General features: G+C 57.5%; 3 protein-coding genes across 7 annotated transcripts; 1 reads left to right on the plus strand and 2 right to left on the minus strand.

Moving 5' to 3' along the window:
* The first annotated feature begins 1,164 nt into the window (after positions 1–1,164).
* On the plus strand, positions 1,165–13,869 carry NT5C3B (5'-nucleotidase, cytosolic IIIB). 5 transcript variants are annotated; one of them, XM_086766906.1, is made up of 10 exons: positions 1,189–1,307; positions 7,215–7,501; positions 7,685–7,783; positions 8,344–8,413; positions 8,888–8,934; positions 9,406–9,491; positions 9,667–9,756; positions 10,807–10,969; positions 11,964–12,164; positions 12,480–13,869. In XM_086766906.1, exons 2-10 carry the CDS (start codon positions 7,499–7,501, stop codon positions 12,588–12,590), a joined length of 870 nt encoding a protein of 289 aa, XP_086623032.1. In that variant the 5' UTR covers positions 1,189–1,307; positions 7,215–7,498; the 3' UTR covers positions 12,591–13,869. The 5 variants fall into 5 exon arrangements, with proteins under 5 accessions (XP_086623031.1, XP_086623035.1, XP_086623032.1 ...); XM_086766905.1 differs by lacking the exon at positions 7,215–7,501 and having other exon boundaries at positions 1,165–1,307; XM_086766908.1 differs by lacking the exons at positions 1,189–1,307; positions 7,215–7,501 and adding an exon at positions 7,514–7,529.
* Positions 1,756–6,137, minus strand: KLHL10 (kelch like family member 10). The gene is made up of 4 exons (XM_086766418.1): positions 5,992–6,137; positions 4,974–5,463; positions 2,655–3,356; positions 1,756–1,983 (listed from the first exon to the last, which is right to left on the minus strand). The coding sequence occupies exons 1-4, from the start codon at positions 6,135–6,137 to the stop codon at positions 1,756–1,758; spliced, it is 1,566 nt and encodes a 521-aa protein (XP_086622544.1).
* A 338-nt stretch (positions 13,870–14,207) lies between the features above and the next one.
* On the minus strand, positions 14,208–20,549 carry FKBP10 (FKBP prolyl isomerase 10). Its single transcript, XM_086766794.1, has 10 exons — positions 20,339–20,549; positions 18,723–18,868; positions 18,247–18,436; positions 17,813–17,958; positions 17,512–17,701; positions 17,066–17,211; positions 16,558–16,747; positions 16,089–16,231; positions 15,801–15,964; positions 14,208–15,499 (listed from the first exon to the last, which is right to left on the minus strand). Exons 1-10 carry the CDS (start codon positions 20,530–20,532, stop codon positions 15,314–15,316), a joined length of 1,695 nt encoding a protein of 564 aa, XP_086622920.1. The 5' UTR covers positions 20,533–20,549; the 3' UTR covers positions 14,208–15,313.
* Between the last annotated feature and the right edge of the window lie 689 nt (positions 20,550–21,238).

Genomic DNA, 21,238 nt, shown 5'->3' on the forward strand with positions numbered 1-21,238 from the left:
ACTCTGTTAGTCTGCTGGGTTTGTGTGTATTTTTAATAACTCTCTTGCACATGGTAGGATACCACTCCAGAAATGAAGAAAACATGGCAACTTCTTAGCATGCGTTACACATAACTATGCCAAGCGTTCTGCTATACTATGTCAATGTCATTTTTCTCCGTTACAGTAACTGTTAAAATTGGAACTGTTGGCTCAACTTGTGTGTCACCCATCACTCCTGACAAACTGAGTCACAAAGAATTAGGTTATTTTTAACACAGCCTTGTAACAGCATGTTGTAACATTCAATGGGCTTAAAAAGGCAAGCTGAAAAGTGGTTTATGGCTTAGATTTATTTTCAGCTATGTCCACATGATGTTAGGCTATAAATCATATCTCTAATTGGACGGTCCTGAGCGGAAGTCTGATGAAACAGGTGCTCTTGAGGATCTAATCCTGTTACTAATATGAATGTAAAGTGTGGAACTAACGAGATATTTGAAGACCATTAATAGTCAGGTATCCTCATAGGTCCCTGTGGCTGTGGATCGCGGCAGCTGTACTCCTGTTGATATAAATGTAGACTTCAGCAGATTGCTCGGGGAAGCAGCGCTCCTGTACTTACTTCCAGTAAGGTAAAGTAGTGTGTGTGTATAGGCCCTTTGAAGCAAATCCTACTGTAATGTTCTTTACCTTAAATACACTGTACTAAAGTTATTGTAATAAGTGAATTAATTAAAATAAACCTTTTATTTCTCTAGCGTTCTGTTTGACCTTTTATTTTTTAAGTTGCTATGGCCGATACGTGCGTTTTGTGGTGCCATAGAATGAAAGTTTTAAATACTAATTATTCTTTTGGCCCGTATCAATTGTTCTTATTTTAGAATAAGTGAATACATTCACTTGCTGCTCAGAAGACTTTATTAGCTAAGTGGAGCTGTTTATACTGGCAGGCTGCTTGTTGAAGAGGTGACCGTGACTGATTTGGAAGAGTTGTCCGCTTTGCCGTCTCGACTGGCAATGTACTCCCTGATGTTAGACAGACCCGGCACCACACAGCAGCTCAGAGCGCTACGGTATATGGTCATGTCTTGAACATTGTACCAGTCGTTAGTGTTTTCATCGTAACACTCGACGTTGAAAATAGTAGTAAAACCGTTAAAGCCACCGACCACAAACAGAAGATCATCCACCACTTCGATGCCAAAGTTGCTGCGAGGATTGAACATGGTGGGCACTGTGTGCCATGCGTTGGCAACGGGATTGTAAGCTTCCGCGCTCCGAAGCCGGTTGATTCCATCGAATCCTCCCACCTGTGAATGCCAGAGGTACGGTTTAAATAAGCCTTTCCTCATCTGCCAAGTCAGCAGAATCATTTCGCACACAAGGTGTTCGCTGGTCCTGCCTCACTGACTTCCGTTTGAGCATTGCTGAGAGCATATAATCTCAAAACAGAGTGCTTGCTTACTGCAGACTGCTCCCATGTTCTTTCTGGCGCTTCCAAAAGTTATTTTGTGCAACTGCCAGATTTAACGCTTCTACAGAGTTTAAAAGCAGTGCATGGATAGGGTAAACAGGACCAAGCAGATGTTCTGTGTTCCTAATGCTGTTAGCAGCAGCACAAAATAATTTCTTTGCTGCAGCAGCTTAAAAATTGTCCACACATTTTTCATAGCAAGAAATGTGCAGGTGATAATATTCTCAGGAGCTGTATCAACCATTCTGGCTCTGACCTTCCCTAAATCTCACTTTGAAGCAAACGGCTAGCTTGAAAATCTAGGGAACGCACATTAGCGAAAATAAGTACTGCAGGTGGTCGGTGGTGGTATAGCAGAGGTACTGCTTCTTCCTTACCGCGTACACTTCGTTTCCGTACGCGATCACCCCCACTCCGCTTCTTCTGGTTCTCATTGGGGCTATGAAGGTCCATTGGTTTGTTGTGGCATTGTACACTTCAGCTGTGATTAAGCACTCATTTCCGTTGAACCCACCACATATATACACCTGTTTACAGGAGGAAAAAAAAAAAAAAAGCGTGAGCAGGCTGATTATACCCTTGGTGGGAGAACACATCGAGGAGAAAATGAATGGTGTGGCTGGATTTTGGGGTTTTGTTTGGTTTTAAGTTTTTAATAGGAATGGTCATTCTGGGTTTCAGGTAATAGAAGGACGGTGAATTATTCAGGCCAGCAGGGTTTAGACCCTTTATTTCCTGAACTGCATGAAGCTGACAGGCATGGTATTGTGGCCAGGAGAAGTCTGGCAGCAAGTGGGCTACCGGTGGTACCAGCTCTGCAAGAGTTTTACTGCTCCTGTCTGCATCTCTGCCGCACCAGTCAGTTGCTGCCTCTTAAAAGAGCTTTTTATCTGTAGCTCCAGGATTTACTGAATAAGGTTTATGTGAACTTTCTTCCTCTTTATTTTAAACGGTGCATGACGTTAAAGAAAGCATTTGTTGCCTTTCCTGCTCCCACAGCTCCTCTTTTCTATCTAGATGACGAACTCGGAGCGGTGGTTGTGTTTGTCACTGGCTGAGCTCCATGAAAGTCCCTGCCACGTGAAAAGACAGGCACTTGCTCACCGTGTAATGGTGCACACTGATATTTGTTTGGTTCCTTGTCCTGTGCACCATACTTCAACCTTAACCGCTTTCAGTAACCTCACGATCCATTTACCTTTTCGTGCAGCGTCGTTGCGCTAGCATCGCTTCTGTGCTCGTGCATGTTGGCGATCAGCGTCCACTGGTTCGTCTCTGGCTCGTACCGTTCCGCTGTGTCAAGGCGTGTGTATCCATCAAACCCTCCCATGGCGTAGATGAAGTTGTTGAGGACGGCGACGCTGACGTAGCAGCGCCGTGAGTGCATGGGTGCAACCTGCTGCCACGTCTTCTGAAGCGGGTCAAACCGCTTGACGCTGTTGAAATAATCCATGCTGTCAAATCCTCCGATAATGTAGACGAAGCCTTTTAAATAAGCTGTGCCGTGATAGGCGAGGGGGCTTTCTTGCTGACATGTGACATTCACCCACTTGTTTGCACGGGAATCGTATGCCTCAATGGCGTTGGTTGGGCTCCCCCCGCTCCAGCCCCCAACGGCAAACAAGATGGCATAGGGCAGGCGAGGCCGACTGAGCGGGTTGATGAAATCGGAAGAAGATGGGCCGTGCATATTGAGCTTGTACATTTCTGTCAGTGTGTTTATGATGAGAACTCTGCACTCCTTGTTGTCCTTCACGTAATCATGCGTTTTGACGTTGTTCATGAAGTATTCTGCTTGCATCAGTGCCAGCCGAACCTGAAAAAATGCAGAAAGGTTGGAGTATCCATGCAGGACGCCTTGGTGTCCTTGGGGGATAGCTCCAGTGCTGGATGGCTTTGCTTACAGTTGTCTAAAGCTTATTAGAGAATTAAATGAGTAGGTTTTAGCTATTCCAGAAAGGAGTGTGCAAGGGTAAATCATTCAATTTTATGGCAGGGAGTCTGCCACTGCTTTCCTGTGTGCAGACAAACTGCCCTAGCTGCTGTTTGCGTAGTGTAGCTTGTCTAGGCAAATGCTTATAAACTTTGTGTATGTACAGGTAATGCCATCCCGTGTGAACTTTGGCCCTTCCTGAGTGTGAGGAGGAGTTCAACTTAAGCTCTAAACATGAGGAGACGTGCGCTTAGAAGGTCTGCCCCAACCCCAGCCGCGGATCTTCACCCCGTGCCCCCGCGTAGCAGTAGCCTAGCAGTCTGAAAGCTCGCCTCTTTGTGAGCAGCGTTCCGAGGCTGCGGTTTCCTCCGGTCTTACAAGAAAAGCAAAGTGGCTCTGGCTCAGCTGCTCCGTGCCCAGCTCTGCAGAGCCACCTTGGCCCACGCCACGTGTTCTGGTTTTATTTAGTGAGGGCAGGCTACGGTGGCAGCTTCTGTACGAAGCTGCTAGAAGTTGTTTCCCCTTTGTCCAATGGACTCAGCCAGGGAGAATATTCTGTGATAATGCCTCTGCACTAATGTATTTAAGAAGGGGAAAAACAGGGGAAAAAAAAAAGGAGAAGATGTGAAGATGCTGAGCAGGGGAGGCGCGAGCCTTGTGGGCGTTGCAGGCCTCACCCTCTGGCCTCCCGCCGGGCAGCGACTGGGCCCAACTCAGCCCACTCTGCAAGGAGTGGAGAGGAGATGAGATGTGAAGAGACCCTGAGAGGCATCTGCCAGCCTGTTGTGAAGAATTTTTCTTGTGAACAGAACGGCTGCAGATGCCAAGGTCAGTGAAGAATGAGGGGGAGGAGTAATGCTGCTCCTGGCTGAGATTCCCCTGCAGCCTGTGGTGACGACCATGGTGGAGCAGGTTGTCCCCCCGCAGCCCATGGAGGTCCACGGAGGGGCAGAGATCCCCATGCAGCCCATGGAAGCTCACGGAGGAGCAGAGATTCACCTGCAGCCTGTGGAGGACCCCACATCGGGGCAGGCGGGTGCCTGAAGGTGGCTGTGGCCCGTGGAGGCCCTGCTGGGGCAGCCGTTCTGGAGGGACTGCACCCTGTGGAAGAGATGACCCACGCCGGAGCAGTTCCACGAAGGACTGTGGCCCGTGGGAGGGACCCCATGAAGGAGCAGGGGAGGAATGCAAGGAGTTCTTCCCCCAACCATGAAGCAGCGGCGTAAAACAATGCGTGATGGACTGACCGCCACCCCCATTCCCTCTTCCTCCCTGTGCCATGCAGGGGGGGAAGGTGGTAGAGATAATGTTAAGCCTGGAAGAGGGAGGGGTGGGGGGAGGTTATCTTGTTCTCTGTCTCATTATCCCGCTGGTTTTAGTAATAAATGAATAGTTTTCCCCAAGTCGAGTCTGTTTTGCCCGTAACAGTAACTTTGAGGATTTCTCCCTGTCCTTATCTCAAACCTCGAGCCGTTTTTCTTATATTACCTCTCCCTATTCTCTGGGAGGGTGGGGGGAGTGAGAGAGAGACTGCACAGTCTGGTCCCGATTGGGACTGAACTACGACAGCACGACAGCACCGACCTTGCTCAGCAAGACTGCAATGTGCTGCTTCCTGTTCTCCGGGTCGTGATCGATCCATCTCAGAATTGCCTCAAACACCACATCTTCTTGTTTCACATTCAGCTCATCCTTCTCAATGATGTGCGCTATCTCATCGATGGAGAGGTCTAGAAACTCTCTAGACACCTTGGTCATCTCCTCAAAGTGATGGAGGATGAACGTAGAGGCTGCTTGTCGCAGCTCAGGACAGTGGTAATAATCTGTGAGTCTGGAGATGCCGATGCAATTTTCCAGGCATAGCTGGGATTTCAAGAACTCACAGCACATCCTGATGATGCCCATGATATTGAACTGATCTGCCGCGCTTAGCAAGCTTTCAACGTTCTCCGGTGTGACCGGTACTGTCCTGGTGTAGGCGTACTCGATAATGAGCCTCATCATTTCAGGTGTAATGCCGGGGATTTTATATACTGTCTTCTCTGCGGCGTTCCAGCTGCTGGTAAACAAAGCCCTGAAAAAAACAAAGCAGTGGTGGGGGAAAAAAACCAGCTTGGCTGCATTAAACCCTGACCCTGTTATCCCCTTTGCCTTCTTCCCCGGGAACTGATTGGGGCACGAGCAGTAGCCGTGCTGGGAGGCCATGTAGTTTATTAATTAATGTTTTACTAGCTGGTTGTTTTAAGAAGGAGTCACAGCCTCCGGCTGTGGACAGAGAGCAACAGGACAAGCGGCCACCTGGCTTGAGCGAGAACACCAGAGAGTAATGGCGTGCGGGGAAGGAAAACCTCCTGCCCGATGGCAAATACGCCAGGCTCCCAGCCCTGCACCGCATCTGGGTGTTCGTCAGACACCGATTCCAGAGCTGCTGTTAGATGCGAGGCTGTGGATTAATTCTGGTGTCCGGCCAGGTAGCAGGACTGCGGGTGGCTGCTGGATGAGAGTTTTAGGGCCGATGTAAGCGCTGGAGATATGTTAAGGCAGCGTGCCACAGACTAGGAAACGCTGTTTGTCCCCATCCCCTCTTGTTTCGAGCACTGACCTGAAATACTGGCTGCAGCTACAGAGGATGTTCTTGTGAGCATTGAATTCAGTACCATCCACGCTGATGATCACGTCACAGAGTTTCCCTTCCAAGCGAAGCTCATTGAAGATGGTGCAAGCCATAGCACTCATCTTCCTCTCCATGTGTAAGGATGAGTATCAGGTGGGCGTCAAGCTACCACCCATGTCCAAGTGTGAGGTTGCGGAAGGTGCTTCTCTCTGAGGTGCTAGAGGGCTTTGTCCTTGCCCTCCAACATCGCCTCTGAAGCCCTGTTTGGTGGTTCTGGAATGTGCCCCGTGATGAGATCACAGACGCAGGAGGGACCCGAAACCTCCCGTGGCAGTGGTGCCTGGGCTGGCGGGGCTGCGAGCCCCTCCGCAGGCAGTGGGGTCCTCCCGGCCCCTCGCTCCGTGGCTGCCCTCAGCCTTTGCTCAGCCACAGCCCAGATGATGCTGGACTCTGGACATACACCCTGTTGATGGCTGCTCTGAGCAAAACCAGCCTTGTGATTCCCCTGCGACTGTTTAATATTATTTAGCTTGGGTATAAAGCTAAACTGCTTCTGAAGTGTCCTTGTACCAGCTGACAGGGGAGGAAGCGGAGCCTAGACCTCAGGGGAGGTTTGGATATTGGGAAACACTTTACTGGAGGAGCGGTCAGGCACTGCAACAGGCTGCCCAGGGAAGCGGTGGAGTCACCATCCCTGGAGGTGTTCAAAGAAGGTGTAGATGTGGCCCTGGGACATGGTGTAGTGGGCATGGTGGTGCTGGGTTGACGGCTGGACTTGATGATCTCAGAGGTCTTTTCCAACCATAACGATTCTGTGACACAGGCCATCTAACCTCAGTGTCGAAGCCACAAAACCTCTGTCACTGCCGTGCCCGTTGCGAGTTTGGAGGAGCGGAAGGTGCTGCCTGGGGTGAGGAGAGCCCCATCCCTGGCCTCACTGATGGCCAGCTGCTTTTCCTCGGTGCTTTGTCACGTCTGGAGGTAACTCGGGAGCCCAGGGGCACCCGAGGGCCTCAGCATAGCTTGGAAAACGGTTCTGACTCCTTCACGTCACTGTCGGTGTGGGGTTTTTTTTTCAGTCAAATGAGTTTTGTGGTAACGCTGGGGAAGGCCTGACGGCAAGAACACAGCCCTTGCCGTGTCCTTTGTTATTTTTTTTCACCCCTAACACCCTTTATCTCTCCTTTCTCTTTCGCCTTCCCGGCTCGCAGCGCGTTGCGGAGGAAACGCGACCGGTACCGGCAGCGGGGGCGGAGGCGCAGCCCCAGCCGGAGCGCAGCGGGCGGCCCCCGGGTACCCTCCGGCCCCGGACACCCGCCGCACGCCCTGGGTACCCCCCGGCACTCCTGCTCCGGCCCTGGACAACCCCCGGTACCCCTTGGGTCCCCCCCCGGCCGCCCCCGCCCCAGGCACCGCCCCCGCACCGGCTCCTCCCCGCGGCTGCGCGGCCCCGGCGCGGCCCTGCTCGGCGCGGCGCGGAACGGAGCGGAGCGGGATGGTGAGCGCGGGGCCGGGCCTGCCGGGGGGTGAGCAGCGTGGGCCCGGCTGGGGACCCCGGGGTGGGGGAATAAAGGCTGGGGCAGGGCTGGGGCGCGGCGGGGGCTGAAGGGCACCGGTCCCCCCGGAGCTGCGTGGGGGTCACTGAATGGACAGCGGGGGCGGGGGGGGTCTCTGCCCGCAGGTGCCCGAGCTGGAGAATCCCACGGTCCGCATCCAGCAGCCGGAGCGCGTGATGGGGATCATCCGGTCGCTCAGGGAGCGGGGGACCAGCAAGCTGCAGGTACCGGCCGTGCTGGGCTGGGGCGGGGGGCGCTGGCCCGGCCTGGAGCGGGCGCTGCCTCGCCCTCACGCCCCGTCTTCCTCGTCAGCTGCTCCTCTTCCTCAGCACCCCCCACTCCCGCCCCGGCCCTGGCCCGGCGACTCCAGCCCACGCGCGAGGAAGCCGCTTCCCACAGGGTTTGTGGATGAGGGGGCAGGGGGGCCGGGCTGGCTTCCCTGTCGAGCCCCGGCCGGTGGCTCCTTTTCTTGGCTGTTATGCAAGCTATAAGTACGAGCCAGTCCCCAAACACCGCCCCCCCCACCCACCAGGATTAGGCCATTTGGTGCTGATAAGAGCTCTGGGGTGGGAGGGGTGCTGGCTGGCTCTGATGAGGTGCCTGCTCCGTGGTGGGCAGGAGCGTCAGCATTCCTTGCTGCTGTGCCCCGCTGCGAGTCTGCACCCACACATCGGACCTGCTGCCCAGGATTTGCTTCCTTATGGGCGCCAGCACCGTTGGCCAGCTACAGCAAAGGTAGAGTGTGCTGGGTAGTGCATGGATTTGGTCTTTTCTCGCCTTCCAGGTCATTTCCGACTTCGACATGACGCTGAGCAGGTTTGGGTGCAATGGCAGGCGCTGCCCCACTTCGCACAGTGAGTTGAAGCCGTTGTTTTTACTGTTGCTAATTCTGTTTGCTTTCCGTGTTTGTGTTCTTGGTCTCTGTGGCTCTGGTTATCCTCTGCCTCCCTCCCTGGCCAAGCCTGACTGTGCCATTGTCTTCCCTCTCGGTGCAGCTCCAGGCCTCGGCTGCTTGCAGAAATGGCTGCTGGCCCCCGGGCAGCCCGTAGCCCGCTGCGGAGCTGTCTCCTGGTCCTGCTGCTTCTCCATCCTGCTTGCATCCCGCAGCTCGCTAGTGTTGATGCTGCTCTCTCCCAGCCGAGCAGTGCCCTGCGATTAGCGTGTGCCGCAGGGTCACAGTGGGAGCTGCTGTGCCAAGACCCCGCAGTGAGCCCATGCACACAGCTCCTTTTTGGGAAGAGCTGGCTCTGGAGATGCAGGATAGCTGCCTTTTAGGAAGCTTTGTGATGTTTCTGGTCTACAGCATTGGCATTTTATTGTCTTTGCAGATATCCTCGATAACAGTCGTGTTATCAGTGAGGACGGCAAGAAGAAGGTAGGTGCTGCTTTGTAAGGCACAGCTTCTTGGCTCTGTGGTTTTTGTCCCTGTCACCCCTCATCAGGAGGTTGTACCGGCTCGTGTGACAGCTCTCCAAACTGCGCCTTGCCACTGGGACAGAGCGGTACAAGTGTCTGGGCTGCATTTCAGCCAGTAGTGACGGAAACAGAAGTTAAAAAGGGAAATTTAATTTGCATGCTCAGCTGTGGGCATTTTCAGTCTGAGGAGGAAGGGTGGATGGGTGTGCGTCTGTACCTGCGGTGTGTGGAGGAAGGTACAAGTCAGCCAGGCTGCTGGAGCGTTAACGCTTCCAAATCTTCAGATTTTCTCAGAGCAAAGCTGCTCAGTGAAACTGTTTGGGTTGTGTTTTCCATTAGAAAGTGTGGTGCTGTGGAGGAATTCAGAAATGCTTTTTTGTTGTTGTTTACAATCTCTTTAGGTGTGACGTGCACTCTATTCTTTTTCCAGCTGAAAGATCTGCTGCACTATTACTACCCCATTGAAATCGATCCCAACCGGACCCTGGAAGAGAAGCGTCCTCTCATGGTGGAGTGGTAAGTGCTTGTGTGTGATGAGCTTGACCTTGGCAACTTCTTGCCCCCAAGGGCTACAAGACACAAGGCTTGAGCTGTCTCTAGGCTTGGCAGCAGGACTGGGAAGTTTGTGTTGCTATTTTTCTGACTGCCTTGAGGTTGCTGCCCGGGAAGCTCACTCTGCTGCCTTTCCCAGGTGGACCAGGGCCCATGAGCTGCTGTCACAGCAGAAGATTCGGAAGGGTGACATAGCCCAGATTGTCAGAGAATCGGACGTGATGCTGAGGTACGGGCTCAGGGTTCGGCTGCCTGCAGCCCTTTCTCTCCTGCCTCTGTGCAAGCAGGTCTCCTTGCTTTCACCCTGATCTGCACACGGTCCCCACGGCGCAGCAGATGCAAATCTCCCTTCCTTCCTGGGGCCGAGCTCTAATGAAAGAGCTGAAAGTCAGCGCCAGGAGCCACAGCCTGAGCTCCCTCCCTGGCCACAGGCTGTTCAGAACCCACTTCCACCTCCCTTGAGTCCTGGCAAGAAGCAGGCGAGGGGACGGGCGATGGGCAGAGCTTCCCTGTTTGCAGGGCAGGGGAGGGAGACAGCATGCAGCTTCCCTCTTCCAGGAGAGATTTTCTCTCCCCACACTGTAACTGCTGGGCCGTATCCAGGCCCTTGGCTCAACATCAACAGCACAAAAATGTTGCACTAAAACTTGAAGTTAAAGCTGGCCTTGGTAGCAGTGATCCTAAAACTGTCTCACAGAGGGTAGGTTTGACTGAGCTGCCAGTCTCAGGGAGGAGACAGTGTTGTCTGTCTGGGTTTCCATGTGCCCAAGTTCCCCTTCTGCATGGAAATCGTGTCCTGGCAGACTGGGGCTGTTACAGGTTTGTCTGATCATCCTCGCAGCCCGTCCGACCTGTTGCACGTCCCTAATGTATGGTTTCTGAGTGGGCTGGCAGTGCCCGCTCTCACGGGCACGTGTGCAGGCACGCTGTGCCTCGTGCCCCCGGCGAGAAGCTGGATGTGTTCGGGAGATGCTGGGCAAATCGCTCGTGTGCTGGGTGTTCTGCGCAGCGCCCTGCTCGGACGCTGCTCTCAGGAGGAGCCTGAGGTTCTGCTGCGCGCCCCTTGCACACACAGCGAACGCCGCAGAAATGTTGGTGCGACAAAAAGCTCCTGCTTTTTGCAGAGCTTATGCTTGGGGAAGCTCGTTTCTGTTTGGGAAGTCCTGGGCAGAAACAGGAGCCTCGCGGCTGGGCTGAGGGTGCTGCCAGCACACCGAGCGCCTCGCTGCGAGCTGGGAGGTGATAACGCAATACTGTGTAACGGACACTTCTGCTCTAGGGATGGATTCAATGAATTGTTTGATCAGCTGCACAAGTACAACATCCCCTTGTTCATCTTCTCTGCTGGCGTCGGTGACATCCTCGAAGAGATTATCCGTCAGGCCAACGTCTTCTACTCAAACGTCAACGTGGTCTCCAACTACATGGACTTTGATGATAACGTGAGTTTCCACATCATGTACGCGTGGTGAACTCGTAGAGAGGAGAGTTGTTTGCCTGGAACGGAGGGCTGCAAGACGTTTAACAGAGGCACTGCTAGGTTAAAAGCTGCCTGTTAACATTTCTAAGTGTTCAATCCCTGTAGATGGAGCTGACCCTTTGCTGGGTCGTGGGAGGGCTCTAGGGGCTGCTCCTGGCCTCCTCCCCCGTTTGCTCTGCCTTCAGGGACTGCCACCGTGGCAACCCTGTGACCATCAGCGCTGGGGGGTGTCAGAGGTTCCCCTGCCCTCGCTGGGAGGTGGATCAACAGTGAGAGAGAGCAGAGGACGGGTGAGGTGGGCAGGCAGAGACCAGGAACAGCTCAGCATCTGCTCACCCTCTTGGGGACTCGTCACCTTTCAAACTTGCTTTTTGTGACAGAAGTGCGCTGTGCCCAGCGCCGCCTGCTTCATCCTGCTGCAGGGTGAGGACGGAGTTAACCACAGAGGTCTCTCCTGATCTGAAGGCCAGATGTCCTTTAAAGCAGCTTGGAAGGTTTTTGTTGATGTACTAAAGCCTGAAAAGTCCCAATGCACATTAGAAAATTGCACGTCTCTTACAATGAAGCCCTCTGTTCCCACGGGTGGTGTGTTGGACAGGCTGTCCTCGGGGAGCGTGGGACAACGTGACAGTCCTGCCTTCTGCAAGGGCCCTGCGCTGCCCTGGGGCTCCCCTGGCTGCCGCTTTCCATGTGTCCAGGGCAGCACAGAGCCCTGGTCTCTAGGATCTCTGTCCTTTGGGTTTGTTCTCATCATCTGGGAAGGGCTTGCCCTGCAGAAGGGGACTCCTGGGGACTATCTCCAGGCTGTTTCATGGCTGCTGGGTTTCCAGACTCGTCGGGGGCGTCTCTGAGATGAGAGCTGGTGCCCTGTGAGCGTCTCCCCCGTTTGCCCGTTCCAGAAAGGGTACTGAGGCTGCGGCACAACGGAGATCAACTTGTCCGTCCTGTTTGCGCAGGGAGTCCTCACGCATTTCAAGGGACCTCTCATCCACACCTACAACAAGAACAACAGCGTCCTGCAGGGTACGGAGTATTTCCAGCAGCTGAGCACGAGGACGAGCATCATCTTGCTGGGGGACTCCATGGGCGATCTGACGATGGCAGACGGCGTTCCCAGTGTGGAGAACATCCTCAAGATTGGCTTCCTCAACGACAAGGTGAGAAGCAGTCGTCTCACTTCCCCGTCAGCCTTCCCTAGGTGCAAAGCAGAGAGGGGCAAGCAGCTGCCCGAGTGATTTGGGGGCTGCGAGAGCTTTATACAAGCTGTGGTGGGGTGTGCGGAGGGAGCTGGGGGTGTCTGCTGAGCTCCTGGTACACCCGGGGCGTTCTCAGGGTGGTTAGCGACCCCTCGTCTCAGTAGCATCAAGACACGCAATGCTGTGGGTGCAGTATCTTCATTCTCGGCCGCTGATGTTTACAGTCCTCTCTTCTCTCTGTGGTTTCTCCACCCCATCCCGGTGGCCACGCTGCAGGTGGAAGAGCGGAGGGGGAAGTACCTGGATGCCTACGACATCGTGCTGGAGAGCGACGAGACGCTGGATGTGGTCAATGGGATTCTCCGGTACATCCTTACCGAGACGTGAGCTGGGGAGGCAGTGTCCCAGCTCCAGCCCCTCAGCAAGACGCCTGGGCGGTGAATGTCCTTCCCTTGACAAAGCTGGAGTGGATCTTCTGGTACCTGCTGGGCTCCATCCTGACACTGGGCAGGCTCCCTGCCCTGCCTCTCCTGTGTTGTGCACATCCCGACCTCACTAACGCCCTTCGGTCCACCCTGGAGCAGGATGGGAGAGATGGAAGAAGCTTCTCCGCTGCCTTTACCCAACCTGTGCCCAGCCCTGCTTCATCCCGCTCGGACCTCATCCCGCTCGGACCTCATCCCGCTCGGACTTCATCCCCCTGCCAGCACGTGAGGCCACAGCAAACCATGTCATGTTTCAGGTAAAGATGTTCTGTGTTCCCTTCAGCGGCTGAGCACGGAAATAGAGATCGTTTGCTGGGGCTTGAGGACAAACCCATTTTAGACGGAAGCTGTTTAGTTTTACTGTGTTCCTGTCTAAGAAAATACGTCTCTCGTCCTCTTTTCTGTGGGCTTCCAAGTGCCCAGGCTGAGCTCTGGGGGTGCTGCCCACCGATGGGCTGGCGTAGCGTTGCCCACCTCCACGTCCCCCACGGAACCCCTGCAGCTGCCTGACCCATGCCCCAGCCCTACTGTCCCTCTTGCTCCGTTATAGTTCTTGCTGTGTAACAGCAACAACAAAAAAAGGCTTTCCCAGTCATCCCAGCTCCTCTGACACTGCTGAACAATGCCAGAAGGACGTGGGGGGGGTCGGGCTGGGGGGTTTGGGTGGCAGCGGCAGCTACAGGCTGGGTGCTGGGAGCGGCGCCTTTGCGGCCTGTGGGTGTGGATGGGGCAGAGAGGCCAACAGCAGCGTTTTGCGTTTTAAGGAATATTTTAGCTGATCATGTTTCTGTCTTAAACTGCTGGGCTCATCCTGGGCTCTCGGAGCAGCAATAGGGAAAAAACCCTCTTATTTCTGTGTAACCTCTGGGAAGGTAAGGAGTGAATCTGTGGCAGCCCCGGTTCAGCACGGGCCAAATTCAGACCCTTATGTGGGAAACTGCTTCCATGTCCCGTCCTGCTGCCCACTCCGATGGCGGCAGGAGGCCGTGCTGGCACGGGGCGAGCTCCCATATGGCTCTGGGAGCCGTCACTGTTGCGGTGCGGCCCAGCGCAGGTCGGTAGCCCCTGCCCTGCCGCCTCTGGACGGGGCAGCTCTGGCACGTGAGCTCCAGGCTGCTCCAGGTTCAGCCCTCGCTGCCCTCCACGTTGTGAGTTGAGTAAATGTGACTTCTGTAAGTGTAGACTCTGTTCTCCGTGTGGAAATAAAAACTTTGGCTAAAGCTGGGCCACAGGTGGTTTATACCCAGCGCCGAGGAGCCGCTCGCCTCCCCCGGGCTGGCACTGGTGGCTGCGTCTCCGCTCCCCACCCCCAAGCCATCCCGGTCCATGCTGGAGCCGAAGCACAGCCCGTCCGTGCGGGAGGATCGGTTTGGTTTCTCTCGCTCCCTCCTGCCGGACCCAGCAGGTGCTGGAGTCTGAAATCCCCCCCGGCGCCGCGCTCCCAGGGAAGGGCGAGGCTCGTCTCTGCCGGGACACGCAGGAATGCTGCACGGCAAAGTAACCTGACACAGAGGCACACTCCTTGGAAACCAGTAGGAATTATTTATTGGGTAGAAGTCATCGTTTGATGGGTTCACTGACCCTTTGCACTGTTCCGTTCTTGCGTTTCTTTTCTCTCCGTCCGCAAGACATGCTGTGGGAAAGCTGTTTGAGCTGGTGGGAGGTGATGGAGCTGGGCTGGTCACAACTGGCAAACGTGAGAGCCCCCAGTTAATTAGCTGCGTTTAGGTGTCAAGATAAAATTGGGCTGGTTTTTCCTCAATCACTGTGGGGTGGGGAGGGTGGGGACAGGGACAATGCTGCTCCCTGAGGGGCTGGGTGGGAGACGTTTTCTGTTTCCCTTCTCCTGGCTGACGAGGGGCTTGCCAGCTCCCCTCCCTGCTGTCTCATGGGGCCCAGGCTTTCTGGACCTGCAGATCCATGTGGGGCACCTGGGTTTTGCCTTGGGAACCTGATTCCCCCCCGGCCTCTCGTCCCAGGGAGGATGGCAGCAGGGAGCAGAGGCTGGGCCAGCAGCAGGAATTGACACAAAAGGCTTTTCCTCCTTCTTTAGAATATGTGTATAGAAAAAACCAAACCCCAACCCTAAGCTACAAAATTCTGTGGTAGAAGTGGAGGGGAAGGCCAGGAGGCAGCACGGGCAGGCGAGAGGCTGGAGCGGGATGTGCAGTCGCTGGCTGAGGTCGAAGGGGCTCAGGGAGGGGACGCTGCTGCCCCGGCCCTTCCATGGGGAGCTGAGAGCAGGGGGTCAAAGCGGGGTTTGGCGGCAGGGCAGGGTGCCAGGGTCTGGTCCTGCTCCATGGCAGGGGGGACGGGCAGTGGGAGGAAATGTGGGCGCTGACGTCCCCGTGGGATATGGAGACTCCCGAAAACGTGGGTGTTTCCCACCTTCTTGCCTGGGTTTATTAGCTGGGGGTTGGTGAGTCTTCCTGCCCGGGAGGAACACATCAAAAAAACCCTCAGTTAAATTATAAAGGAAAAAAAAAAAAACAAAACAAAACAAAATGCACCCTCCTGCAGAGATGAGGAGGGGCAGGGGCAGGTTCCCAGGGCAGCCGGTGGGGAAGGCCAGCTGTGGCGCAGCGGGGACAAGTCCTGTCTCTGGGGGAAAGTGAGCTCTGCTCCTCAGAGCTCCTCGTGGATCTTCTCCTGGTCCTCGTCCGACTTCAGCTTCAGCTCCTCGGCGGTGATCTTCCCGTCCTGGTTGCGGTCCTGGTTCCTGAACATATCGGCGATGACTTTCTCCGGGTTGGAGCTGGGCATGAGACGGCCTTTTCCTTCTGCCACCTGGGTCTTGATGAAGGTGGAGAACTGCAGCGGGGAGAGGTGAGAGATGCCACTTTGCTCCGCGCAGCCGGCCCCGGGCACGGCAGGGAGCACCGTGACCCACACTGAGGGCAGCACCGGGGCAGGGACGAGCACGGGCTGCCCTCGGTGTCCCTGCCCGGTCACAGCCCTGCCGCACCCAGCGGTGATGCTCCGGGCTGGTGGGTTTTCCTGCTTCCAAGTGCCTGGGGCCAGCAGTGCCCTTTGGGATGGGGTCCCCTGCACCCCCTTTTCCTCCCGCGTGCCATGAGCCCACGATCTGGTGGCACTCGGGCCCCACGCTCACCTCTTCGGCGGGGATCTCCCCGTCTTTGTTCAAGTCCATTTGCTCGTAGAGGCTCGCTGGTGGCTCCCCGTGCCAGATGAAGAGGTAGCCCTCGGGAACCCCCTCCTCCATGGAGATCAGCTCCACCTCGAAGCGCAGCACGGCGCTGCCTGGCACCCCGCGGGCTGAAACGCAAGTGAAGGTTGCGCACCGTGGCGGAGCCCGGCAAAGCGCCGGCCCACGATGGGCGAGAGCAAGGCAGAACCCCCCGGTTTGCAACGCGCAGGCAGCCGCACGCCGCTCCCCTACCTCCGCTCTCCCCGTGGGCCAAGTGTGGGGGGACGATGAGCACCCGCCGCTCCCCCGCGCACATGTTGAGGAGGCCGCTGTTCAGGCCCTCGATCACCTTGTTGGTCCCCAGCGTCACCTCCTGCGGCTTCTCGTAGTCGTGGCTGCAGGAAGCACAGAGATCGCGCAGCTGAGGAAGCCCCTTGGACCCAGTGGGCAGCCCCGCTGTGCCCCAAAATCCTGTGCCCTTTGTCCCGCCATGCCCTGAAGTCCCTCACCCCAAAACCCTGCACCATCTGTCCCACTGTGCCACAAAATCCTGCACCCCCCACCCTGCTGCACAATCTCTGCGGCTCCCGATGCTCCAGTGCTCCCCATTGCAAAGAGCTGATGCTCCCAGTGCTGCTTTGCTGCCCATCCGCCTCCCAGCTCAGCGCCTGCCAGGATTTGGCCCCGTGAAGGAGCGGCGTGCTCAGGGCAGCCCACGCACGAGGAGAAGAGCTTGGTGCCATCCAGCAAGGAGCAGTTGTAGTGGTAGCGGACGAAGTCTCTGTCGCGGGTGGTGACGTTGCAGCCCTCGGGCCGGTACACGGTCTCGATCTCCACCGCGTCCGCGGGGTTGTGGAAGTCGATGATGTGGACGTCAAAGATGAGCACGGCCGAGCCGGGAATTTTGTTCCCTGGAAGAGAACGAGAAGAGCTGCTGGAGGGCTGGTAAAGTCTTTCCCTGCTTCTTCCCATGCCCCGTGACGCGTCCGTCCCTTGGAGCCCTGGCTTTGCACGTGTTGGTGTCAGCCGTTCCCCTGCCCGCGATGCCCCCGCGACACCCGGAGCCCTGGGGATGGAGGTGGCCCCCAGGCTGAGGAGTTGGTCCCGCTCTGCCAGCGCTTTCCCGACATCAGCCCCGCGGCGTGCCGGTGCGCGGGGCTGGAGGAGGGAGTGCGCAGCCCGGAGCTGTGCCGTGCAGGAATGCCGCACCCCGCAGGGCTGCCCTTTACCTGCTCCGTTCTCCCCGTAGGCCAGGTGTGGGGGGACGACCACCCGCCGCCTCTCTCCCACGCAGACCCCTTGCAGGCCCTGGTCCATGCCGGGGATGATGTAGCCCTTCCCGATGTAGGTGTTGTAGGTGTGATTGCGGGAGTAGCTGCAGCGAGAGAAGCCCCCGGTGCCGTCGTGCAGGCAAGCCTGGCCCGTCAACTCCAACCCCGTGCCCCAACCCGCACCCCTTCTCCCAGCCCCTGCCGTGCTCCCCCTGGAGCCAAACCTTGCTCCTAGGGACGCAGCAGATGGGTATTGTCTTTTTTTTAGCCCATTTCATGCCCGTTGCCACCCTCTCCTCCACCTGTCCCCCGGATTCTCCAGCCGTTCCTTACAGGTGGCTGCTGAGCACGTGGGAGGAGAGGACATCGGGGATGTTCCTGCTTGGCCCCTGCCCTCCCCGTACCTGGAGTCGAAGAGCGTCCCGTCCATGAGCGTGCCGTTGTAGTGGTAGCGGACAAAGTCCCCGGTCACAGCCCTGCGCTTGCAGAACTCCGGCACCTCCAGGTGCTCCAGGAAGATGCCGTCCTTGGGGTTGTGGAAGTCCACCAGCAGCACGCTGAACACCAGTGAGGCCTGAGGTGGGATGACGGTCCCTGGGGAGGGGATGCGGGTCAGCCCGGACAAGGGTCCTGGTACAATACAGGGGGCTCCATGCGGAGCTGGGAGGGAAGGGGCCGGGCACGACGGGGCGATGCCCAACTCACCGTAGCCCTTCTCTCCGTAGGCCAGGAATGGGGGGATGATGATGCTCCTCTTCTCCCCGGCGCACATGCCCAGCAGCCCCTGGTCCATGCCCTTGATCAGCCAGCCGGTGCCCACGTAGGTGTCGTAGGTGCTGTTCTTGCTGTAGCTGGTGGGGAGGAACGAGGAGGGGTCGGCTGTGGGGCCACGCCAGCTCCCCCAGCCTGAGCGGTGACGCACGGGGGGGCTGGTTTGGGGGTCACAGAGCTGCACCAGCCCTGCCGAGGTGCGGGGAGGGAGAGTAGGGGGAGGCAGCTGTGACTGGGGTGCAGCCTGGGCCCCCACGCCAGCGTCTCCTGGTCTCTGCCATCCCCAGTGCCCCCAGCCCCAAGGCGGAGGGTGCACCAGTGCCCCGTGCCCCGAGAAGAGGGTGCATCCCAGCGCCAGCGCCCCGTACCTGGAGTCAAAGGGGGTGCCATCCAGCAGCGTGCCGTTGTAGTGGTACCGCACAAAGTCCGAGTTCTCCACTGTCCGGTTGCAGCGCTCGGGTTTGGAGAGGGTGGTGATCTGCAGCTTGTCGTTCTTGTTCCAGATGTCCAGCATGACCACGTCAAAGTACAAGGTGGCATCCGGGGGGATCAGCCCCGCTAAAGGGGCGGCAGCAAGGACAGAGCACCTTAGGTGGGAGAAGCGCCGAGCCCGGCCAAACCGGGGGCTCTGTTCCCTGAAGCCGCCCTGAGCCGGCGGCTGCTGGCCATGCGTGCCAGCCCCCAGGAAAGCAGCGGAGCCGGGGGGCCGGGACCCCTCATTCCCTGTTCAGGCACCGCTCGCCCCGGCCATGGAGCTGCCTTTTGCCAGCACCTGCAGCTGGGTCCCCGCTCACACCGGTGCCGGGGGGTTTGCTCCCTCCGTCCCCCCGCCGCAGCCCCTTACCCACGCCGATGCTGCCGTAGCCCAGGTGAGGGGGCACGATGAGGTGACGCCGCTCGTTCACGCACATGCCCTGCAGCCCCCGGTCCATGCCAGTGATCAGCCGCCCGACGCCCACCACACCGGCCACCGTGGCCCCTCGGTCGTAGCTGGGGGAAAGGGACAGACCTGTCAGCGACGTGGCAAAGGGCAAAACCCACTTAATGCCAGCGCCGAGGGCTCGGGGCAGATCCGGAGCCAAAACACGAACCCTGCGGACACCGAGGGCCGGTGCAGGGCTCCTGGGTGCAGAGCCAGGGGCCGGGACGGCCCCTTCACCGGGGTGTGGGTAACCCACCGCAGCCCGCGGATCCCTGTGCCACAGGCAGAGCCCCCGGCTCACAAACATTGATCCTGACGGGATCGATCCTGCGCTGCCCGGTGTGGAGCTGCCTCCCGCGGAACCGGTCAGGGCTCTGGCCGGACCCTACACGCCCAGCACCCTTGGATGGAGGGGAATGGGGATCGGGCCCTCTGGGTGATGCTTTCGGCTGGGACCAAACCCAACAAACACCCTCCCCAGATCTCACCCCGGAGCTGGGCTGGGGGCCGGCAGCTCCTGGCCTTTCTGCTGCTTCCAAATCGTTTTGCATATGGCACGTTTGGAGCTTTGTGCAGCGAGGAGGAAAGAAGACATCCCAGGCCTCGTTTTTAACCTGCAGATCTGATTTTATTTTTAAATCTTAAAATACTCCAAGAAGAAACTTGGGGCCATTTCAGACAAATTGAAATCCTTCATCCCCTTTAGCGCGCAGCCGATGCTTTCCCCCGGCAGCACGCTGCAGCACTTGGGACAAGAATTATTTTAGCAGCGAACGTCCCCGGGCTCTCGGCTCCGTTACTTTCTCCCCCTTTCACGCTCGTGAGAAAGGTAAAACCCATTTAACCAGAACCGAATCCCAGCCCAGCACAGCCCAGTTTGTTTCTGTCCTTTCACGGTGCCCCTGGTTGTCCCCTGCTCGTGGTGGGGCAAACTGGGGGCTGCACCAGCACAAACCAGTTCACAGCCAGCGTGAGCGGTGTGGGATCGGTGCGCGGGCCGAGGAAGGCCAGCTAGCGTGAAGCCTCTTAGATAATGAAGGGGTTTCACCGCTGCCACGTCTCAAAGCACTACGAGCGTCCTCCCGGCCCGCGCAGCACATGCGAATGTGTGGTCCTGAGCACAGAATGGCTCGCTTGGGGCCAAGTCCTGCCCCTGCCCGAGATGGGCATCCCTGCGCCCTGGAGCTGGGGGTGAGTGGATGCCATGGGCACCCGGAGGGCTCCGCAGGCTACTCGCCTGGGCTGCTGGAAACGGGGTGAGGGGGCTGCACTCGGGGGCTTACTCGGGGCCACGCCGGGACCCCTAGGCTGACGCATGTATGGGGCTCCCTGGGCCCCCCATCCTCACCCCCAGAACCCGCCAAAAGCCCTCGTTGGGGGTCTGGGGGCTGGCTGCTGCTGGCCTGGCTGCCAGCCGGCCCTCGGGCACGCGCCAGGGCGAGAGGCGCGCGGGCTGGGGAAGAAGCATGCAGGGATCCCCGCCGCGGTGCGCAGCGCGCCGGGGCCGCATGCATTCGGTGACGAGCCGAGGGCTATACCTGGAGTCAAACTTTTTGCCATCTTTAAAGGTCCCATTGTAGTGGTAGCGAATGAAATCCCCCATCTGGACTTCCCGCAGGCAGATTTTGGGGATATAATATCTGTCTATCACCACGTCTTCCAGGGGGCCGGGGTCGCCCAGCCCCAGGGCCCCCAGGACGCCCAGGAGGAGGATGAGGCTGCCGGGGGCCATGGCGCTGGGAGGCTGTGGCTGACGGAAGGGCTGGCGGGGGGGAAGGCGGGGCGGTGGGGCCTGCGCAGCCCCGTTCCGTTCCAGCTGGAATTTCTGTACACGTGGATGCGGGCCTGGCGCCGGCCTCGCCAGCCACGCTCCCACCGCCGGTTGCCCCACGGCATCGCCGGGGTGATTCCCCCCGAGAGCCGGTGGCAGCGGGGCCAGGCGGGGAAAGTCGGAGCAGCCAAGCTCCATGTCAGAAGGGATTTTTTTTTTTGTCTCACTTTTTTTTTTTTTTCCCTTTTCCTGGGCAGTTCCTTCTGCAGTGGAAAAAGCTGAGGCGAGCTATTCGGAAGCAAGTTTCTGCAGCTGGAGGTCCCATCCCAGCCCGCTCGCCCCGGGTCCTAGCGCTGGCTGCGCTCCTCCCAGCAGCCTCTGCCCGGCTCTGCGGCTCAGAGACTCTGCGGAGTAAACACAGGGAATGAACTTTTTAACAACATCTACCGCTCTTCCGTCTGCTGCCGACAGGCTTTTTACTGCCTGCCAATGTTTTAAAATGTGAAACAGCCCCTCGAACTGTCTTGCAGAAACTAGACCCGCGCTAAATGCACACGGACATGTGGCCCGCGCATCCCCGCTCCCCCCAAACCCATCGGAACCCTCGGAAGGTCCCGGGTGGGAAAGACGACAGTCCATAAACCCGAACCGAAACTTGGCTTCTCCA

This window comes from Chlamydotis macqueenii, chromosome 25 (genome assembly GCF_036417535.1).
Source record: "Chlamydotis macqueenii isolate bChlMac1 chromosome 25, bChlMac1.mat, whole genome shotgun sequence".
In the NCBI taxonomy this organism is placed as follows: Eukaryota; Metazoa; Chordata; class Aves; order Otidiformes; family Otididae; genus Chlamydotis; species Chlamydotis macqueenii.

What these genes read in the sequence shown, in the direction of transcription:
- NT5C3B (XM_086766905.1), top strand. An exon ending in ACATGGACTTTGATGATAAC is followed by an intron (nt 10,970 to 11,963) that starts GTGAGTTTCCAC and finishes CTGTTTGCGCAG; the next exon opens with GGAGTCCTCACGCATTTCAA. An exon ending in TTGGCTTCCTCAACGACAAG is followed by an intron (nt 12,165 to 12,479) that starts GTGAGAAGCAGT and finishes GCCACGCTGCAG; the next exon opens with GTGGAAGAGCGGAGGGGGAA.
- KLHL10 (XM_086766418.1), bottom strand. Translation starts at nt 6,137, where the DNA reads ATGGAGAGGAAGATGAGTGCTATGGCTTGCACCATCTTCAATGAGCTT. An exon ending in TTGCAGTCTTGCTGAGCAAG is followed by an intron (nt 3,357 to 4,973) that starts GTCGGTGCTGTC and finishes AGACAACTGTAA; the next exon opens with GCAAAGCCATCCAGCACTGG. An exon ending in CAACGACGCTGCACGAAAAG is followed by an intron (nt 1,984 to 2,654) that starts GTAAATGGATCG and finishes TCCTGTAAACAG; the next exon opens with GTGTATATATGTGGTGGGTT.
- FKBP10 (XM_086766794.1), bottom strand. Translation starts at nt 20,532, where the DNA reads ATGGCCCCCGGCAGCCTCATCCTCCTCCTGGGCGTCCTGGGGGCCCTG. An exon ending in GGCCCACGGGGAGAGCGGAG is followed by an intron (nt 15,965 to 16,088) that starts GTAGGGGAGCGG and finishes CTTGCGTTTCAG; the next exon opens with CCCGCGGGGTGCCAGGCAGC. An exon ending in GGGAGATCCCCGCCGAAGAG is followed by an intron (nt 15,500 to 15,800) that starts GTGAGCGTGGGG and finishes TCCCCGCTGCAG; the next exon opens with TTCTCCACCTTCATCAAGAC.